Genomic DNA, 7,542 nt, shown 5'->3' on the forward strand with positions numbered 1-7,542 from the left:
CCTGTCTCCTGGTTATGTTGATAGTGGTTTTTATGATACCCAGCTGTTTTTTTTTTTTAAACCCCAATTTGTATGGATATGTTTTACTTATTTAATTGTAAGCCACCCGGTACATACAATATGCGAGATGGGCAGGTATATAAATTGACTAATAAACAGGCATATTAAAATCACCTTTTTATTATTTTGACATGATTATTATACAAACATTGGTTAAAGCTGCATATTTTAGATTTAACCTGTTTTTAGAAAGCAGTTGATAATTATGTGGTAATGATAATGCCAGGATATGCTAGAACTATTAATAATCTTTATCTAGACTGGGTATTTTATTTATAACTATACTGAAACTATAATTGATCAGATTATGACAGTTGTCTCAGTACCATTCATACAGTTAAACAAAATCTTGATTACCCAATTTACACATTTCAATTTATTTTGCTTCATTTCACCGCAGCCTTGTAAACCAACATCAGATTTACACATGAAACACAGAATAGTGTTATGAATATACATTTAAGAAATAACTTTATTGCTTATTTGTAATGAACAACCCTGAAAAATAAGAATGTTGTCAGAAATAACTTTTTCTATGTAAAAACTTTTAAGTAGTTTTCAATCAAATTCCTAATTAATAACTTGTATTTCCCACTTGAATTAATAAAAACCCTGAAAACGTAATAATATGAAGCGAAGAAAATTTCCTCCTTTGTGTTTTTATAGATTTGAAATATTTCATTAATGTTTTCATCAAAAGAATAGTTTATCTGCATTTTTTGCATTATTAATGTTATGCTACAATAACAGTCTTAATGCAGTTTCATTATTTCTACTTCAATGAAACACAAAAATATGCATAGTGCTTGCTTCTGGGGTTTGGAAACCTTGAAAGCAATTAGCCCTCATTGAATTAAAATATGGGGGAAAGTACCATTTTTCAGCCACTTCTATATAATAGATTTCTCTTTCAGTTTCTGCAGATGGATTTCTTCATAAAGTTGCTGCCGGAATTTCAGCATGTCTTCAACATCTTTGTAGCAAAGCATTTGTTCAATAGACAACAGCTTAAAACTATCTAACTTAAATGGGGACTTATTTTGTACCGAGTTTAAAATCCCTAATGACACTTTTACTGAATCACTTAAATGGGAGCATACAGGGAAGATCTGAACTGTCCACAAACCCAAACATGTTTTGTCCCCCGAAAAGAGCTCATCTGAAATTCTCAAGCCCCAAAGCTCTAAACATTGTTTAAGATCAATGCCGAAAAGACTTAGTAGGTGTATATCTGCAAGATTTGCCACATTCTGTTTCAAGTTATCTTCTATGCCCAACACCATGCTCACATACCTTAATTCTCCATCAATTCTTACGCTCAGGGTTGTCATGAAAGTATTTGGGGGTATATCTGCTTTTGTGTCAATGGAACAGCCACTGATGATACTGTTTGTTCCCACTGAAACCTTGGAACCCAATCTAGAATATTCAATTAGTGAACCAGGTGCAACAAAACACTTTGAACTAAGCATACTGTGAATGATACAAGCTGATTTATCCAAGTCTTCTGCCTTGTTTGAACAGATGCTAAAAACATCTGGCAGCAGACCCAACTCCAATTTCATTTTTCTATCAGAAGTATAATGAAACAAACACTCACGAGTAGTTCCAATATGATAGAATTTGGAATTATTTAGGAGTATAACATTGAGAGGCAAATCTTTTAGTATATTAAATACTTTCTCCCTTATTTCTATTAGACCTGATTCTTTTGTGACATTTTCCATCTTTTTTGCATAATCGTTTGTTGCTCCAGACCCTAATGCCTGCAGAAAATCACCATAGGCATCTATTTCATAGCAAAGTTTGCCCATTTGTTTATAAAATGTTAGCAGAAGTTTTGCAGTGGTGTGATCAATGTAAAATAAGCTATCTGTATATACAAACTCAGATTCCATAAGTGAATCTCCCAGGTCTCCAGAAGGTGATGTTTGATAATCACTCCTTTTATGCACTGCTCCAGACTGATACATTTTTTCAATGCTAGGTTTATGCAGAAAAAGATGACAAGATCTGTAGTCAAGTTCTTTTTCCAGCAGGTGTAATGGAGGCTCCAATACAAAAACTCCATGAGTTGTACCAATGCTCAAACTGGAAGGATGAGCTAATGCAGTAAATCCAGGCTGATTAAACCTTAGGAGTTCTGTTGCATCAATATTATAAAATTCAATGTCATCTGCACATGTAATCAAAACACCTGGATTCATACAAGCAGGAAAATCAATGTACATGGCTAATTTCAAATCAAGCATTTGGTAAATTGGATCCCCACAAGGCAAAGCTGTGAAAATTTTTCCCAGGGCACTGGCGTTCGGTAAACGTTGACTATAACCACCTTTATAAAAACAGGAAAAAAATGAAGAATGTTTACTATAAATAAAGCATGCCTGTATTCATATTCATATGCATCGAGATTCTAAAGAATTTTACTTGAGGTTGATTTTTTAATATCTTGTGTAAATATTTTAACATGATGTATGAAAAAGATCTGTGAAAACACATACTTATTAGTAACTTCCCCTAATAACCCTTAGAATATTCAGAATATCTGAAACCTAGGATGCAGTAGATTTTAGATACAAATATTACAAAGGCTAAGAACAGGTTGTATTGTTTTTAAAAGTTGTAAATATTTACAAAGCAAGTAAAAGTTTACATTCAAATTCTGATAGCTGTCCTCAACTGTTCTGAAATGATGAGATTCTTAAGAATTACTTAGTTTGATATAAGTGCTACTTTTAGATGTTGCATAAAGAGCAAATAGTAGAATACTGCATACTTTAAAATAGTCATTGCTTCAATTGTTTCTTAAAATTATACAGTATATATAGGATTAGTCCAGTGCAGTGCAAATGCTCTTCTATTCATGAATGGACTTGCTTCCCCCCCACTTTTTTTTTCCTCTGCAAATTCTTACAGGAGTAATGTCTTCACAACTGTTTAGAGAAGACTATAAGGCCCAACCCAAAGAACAGAGAAGCATTGACCTGGGTAATTTCTAAATAAAACCACCTCAATCGGACAAAGATTCTACAAAATATTTCAGTGACAGAATGTTTTTAAAAACAATGCATCTGCAATTTACATAGAGTTGTAGGATAAAAGAGTTAATATAATTATAAAAACGGCAAAGAAAGAAAAATTGTGAGGAGATTGGCATGGTCAGAGAACTTCAGTCAAAGCTTTATAGGTTAACAATAGCAGTTTACATCAAACTCAGAAACACGTTTCTATGTAATGCAGTTCAACTCGCACAAAAACCTGGATGGCTTTGTTGTGCATGAACTGTAGTTGTAAAACCCTCTTTAAATGATACCTCACATAGACTGCCAAATGTACAACCAGCACAAAGGCGGACTCTTCAGATAGGTTACAGCTAACATACATGTTAAACTGGTGAACTCCTGCACCCCGCATTTCCATTATGAAAACTCTGGGAGAACCCTCAACTTGTACAATTCACTTATTTGCTATAAACCTTCATTTAAAAAGGCTGTGATCCTATATTCAGCACTTACATTGTGTGGAGGAAGTTACAGATTGTCTTTTTCTACTTCCAAACATTAATATAAGAAACCAAAGAATCAGTGATTCATCATATTCTAATGCACAGGGACACTGAAATGACTGCTTTCTAGTGAGTTGTAAAATAATTCTGCCAAAAATCATAAAGGATTTCCAAATTCAAAATTATATACCAATGTCATACTTTATTCTTTCAAGTTTTTTGTAAATTATAAATAACTAAATTTTTGTGGGTGATTAATACTATTATTTGTTCTACAATCCTTCCTTTCTCTAAGGAGTTTTGAACAGAATTTTAAACACATTTTCAGGTTATAATTTAACCTAAATATGCTTATCTGACTTTGAGCATAATTTTGTAGTGAAAAGAAACCCAATTTATCTTCACTACCCTCTTCAGGGAAAAAACAAACAGACGCATACCCTACAAGTAAGATAAGTTGATGGATAAAAATTACCAGAATGAATTAATATGATAGTGAGGGTATCCCATTTATCTCCATAATGCTCTTCTAAGCACCGAAGGGCGTGAAGTGTTGATCCACCATTTCCTACAAAACATTTCAACACATATTTAAATTTAGGAATAACAAGAATTAACAGGATTAGTTTGCAACCAACTGATACACCTATCTTTTGAAAGTCATGTTACTTCAAATCACACACCACCACAAAATTTAAATGAACTTGGATCAGTCATCATCATTTTTACAGTGGTCATGGAAAAGATAACTGGAAACTCTCAATTGTAATCTCTGTAACTCTAACATCAAACAACAGCCATGGAAATGTTACCTATTTGCCAAATCAGTCAAACAAAATGAAAAACTATTTTTTCAAGAATGAATCTATTTTATGAGAAGAACTTTCTTCTGTTTAGATCCTACTGTGAAATGTTTAAAACATTTTAAACGTTTGGATTGAAAACTATAAAATGGAAATATTTTATATATTTATATTTAATTATATATATTTTAAAATGCTGAGTATGCAACACAAATCATGGAGCTGATCTCAAATATGTTTCATGTCCAGATCTCTATTTTTTCCCTAGAATGCTTTTAAAGGAAAAAAGTTTTCATAAACTGAAACACTGTAAAATTTAATACAAATACTACCTAAACTAGAAAAATCCTTAAGAGTCTATTCAATTGACATGTTGTCCAAAAGAACATCCAGCTCATTAATGGCAATGGAATTTCACATTTGAATCAAAAGAAGCATAATAATAGTATTTGAACATATTTTAGAAAGTTTAATTAATATAATTTGGCTTCTAATGACATTCTGGAAATCTTTCAGTAAAAGATACAGCTGTCATAATATGCACCAGAAGGAGAACCTTTTTATCTGTCTGAAAATTAATCAAATTGTACTGAACATTTAACAACAAACTGTCTCAGTTTCTGCTCACCAGATGATTGAAAAGTTAAACTTAACAAACTTGAGTCAGAAGCCAGCTAATGTATTTTTAAATTCCATGGATTTTAATGAAAGAAAACAGAAGTACTTAATTTAGTTTGAATGATGACAGCCTTTCCAATTCTACTGTTTCCCACATGCAGAAGTTCAACACAGTCATGATGGTGAAAGAGCATCATGAATGGATATCTGCAGTAAACTGAGATTACATTATGACCTCACAGTGCAAATTCTGCTTTTTCAGATTTCTATTCCAATTTCTGGCATAAGTTCCATCGCTTGTTCTGCTCATCCTTCCTACAAATGCTCTGCCCCATCTCTAGAAGGACTGTATTATGTTTTGAACGTATGTATGGATATATATATGTTTTATTTTGCTAATATTAATTTTCTCTAAATTGCAGAACCTACCAATTTTTGGTCCAGGAGGATCAGCAAAAACATGATAATTCACTCCCAGGGGTAATTCTTTTCTTTTCAACTTTTCTGATAATTGTTTTTGATAAGCTATTTCTTGCTTTTTATCAACTGCTGTTATTACAACAACATCCCAAAACTCTCCAGTCTGCACAGTTTTACCTATTGGAAAAAGGAAATGTTATTACAAGGGATATAATTACCAAACTGATTTCAAATGTTGTTCTTCTTATCCCAAACAAGACTCAAAATCCTTGAATTTGGATTCCTATTCCTTACTCCCAATTGGCTGCTAGTGTTATTCGTCCAACACTGCCATAAAATATTACAGTTTACTTACACTGCAGTTAGCTACTAAAGTTCAACCATTTTCTCCTTCCTTGGGTTCAGGTTCACCTGATTCACCTTGGGTTCAGGTTCACCTGATTCAATGTATAGTTATCCATTAAAACTTTCTTTCTTGCTGCCTAAAGTGCCAAAAGATATGCATGTATTGAAAATGATTTGGAAAAGGTACTTTGGTATATGTGTGGGTACATGAATGCAGCACTTCTTTAATGATTAAATGATTAAAGTAGCTGTATCTTTTCTGTGGCTCTATTAAAAAGGTGTTCTGTTTGCATTTCTTTGGAAAGCATGCAATATTAATCTCAACCTTATTTTTATCAAACATTGTTTTTCCTGATCACTCTTTGCAAAATTGCTTTTACTGGACATAAGAAAATCCATGTTATATGAGCCTGCAAAAGCGCTTAGCCATTCAAAAAGAGGTGCTTTATATGCACTCCAACATATTGAAATGTGTCAATATGTTGGATGCTTTTCCACTGCTGTACAAAACCTATGCTTGGGAAGCAAGGAAAGGGTATGACAATTTTCAGAAGTAAATGTGGTTGGAAGAAAAACAGTGTTGGAACACAACAGAAATATCTGGCGTTCACTGGAATATTCCGCTCCCAAATCTGAGTTTTGCAGTCCCCTACTTCGCACAGAACTAAAATGCTTTTATTGCATGTACAAATTTTCGAGTCTATCTGTTGGTCAGATATGCTTAGCTTTATCAAGATGAGAACACTATTTTTTATAGTGAATGACAACCAACGTGCTCATTCTTTTACAAAGAGCCAATATATGAACGGAACTATAAAATTTTACATCAACTACTTGCCACAACATAAAGAAAGAGAACGTTGAATTCATTTATTTACGAAGTCTCATCAGAAACAGAAGCAGGTTCATACTGTCATACTAAAACAGTTTGATTCGGGTTTAACACGTTGAGCTAACCTAGCCACTAGCACAGAGGTCTTTAAACTTGGCAGCTTTACGACTTGTAGACTTCAACTCCCAGAATTCTCCAGGCAGCATAGATGCATAGCATAGCTGGCTGGAGAATTCTGGGAGTTGAAGTCCACAAGTCTTAAAGCTGCCAAGTTTGGGACTAGCACTTTATCCAAGCGTGGTTCAGTAAACTATGATTTAGGTGATTGCAAATCCATAGTCTGCAAAGCTGTGTGATAGCAAAGGCCTTCCGACTACGCCCAAGATGCAGGCATTTTAAGCGCCCCCCCCCCCAGCATTTCTCACCCACCGAAATAATGGAGGGGGGGGGGGTGGGGTGGAATCTGAACGCTGGTTTCTGCACCAGCAATTACGCAGAAGTCCCTATTCCCACAGCCGCCCACCCGGCTAGCCATTCAGAAGATATTGAACCAAGACAGCCCATGCTGCAGCCCCAGACAGCCACCTCTCAACCCGGCGAACTTCTCCAGCCTCTTCCGCGTCGCTCGGCGCCGCCGCGCCTCCGCCTCTCCCGTCAGCGGCATCCCGGGGTCGGGCGCCGCTTCGCCCTCTTTCTCTCTGTCTCTCTCGCTTCCGTCCTGAAGCCGACGATGCCGCCGCCTCTTCCTTAACGGGGCCGGGCTTGGCCTAGTAGGCCTTGGCGCCGCGCGGAACAAACCGGTTGCTTGGCAACCGGCAGGCCGCGTCTCTTGAATCTGGGGTCCACTTTCCGTCCCGGGAAGGCAGGCCACGGGGGCCGCTTGGGATGGGGAGGGAGTCGGTGAGTGAGGAGCAGAAGGAAAAACGCTGGAAGGGGGGGAGAGATCCCGAGGTTAA

General features: G+C 35.7%; 1 protein-coding gene across 1 annotated transcript; it reads right to left on the minus strand.

Moving 5' to 3' along the window:
• Positions 1–245: 245 nt before the first annotated feature.
• On the minus strand, positions 246–7,287 carry FPGT (fucose-1-phosphate guanylyltransferase). The gene is made up of 4 exons (XM_070941266.1): positions 7,172–7,287; positions 5,419–5,586; positions 4,044–4,136; positions 246–2,395 (listed from the first exon to the last, which is right to left on the minus strand). Exons 1-4 carry the CDS (start codon positions 7,248–7,250, stop codon positions 951–953), a joined length of 1,785 nt encoding a protein of 594 aa, XP_070797367.1. The 5' UTR covers positions 7,251–7,287; the 3' UTR covers positions 246–950.
• Positions 7,288–7,542: the final 255 nt, after the last annotated feature.

This window comes from Pituophis catenifer, unplaced genomic scaffold (assembly GCF_029215685.1).
Source record: "Pituophis catenifer annectens isolate HBS135680 unplaced genomic scaffold, rPitCat1.0.hap2 SCAF_3, whole genome shotgun sequence".
Taxonomy (NCBI): domain Eukaryota; kingdom Metazoa; phylum Chordata; class Lepidosauria; order Squamata; family Colubridae; genus Pituophis; species Pituophis catenifer.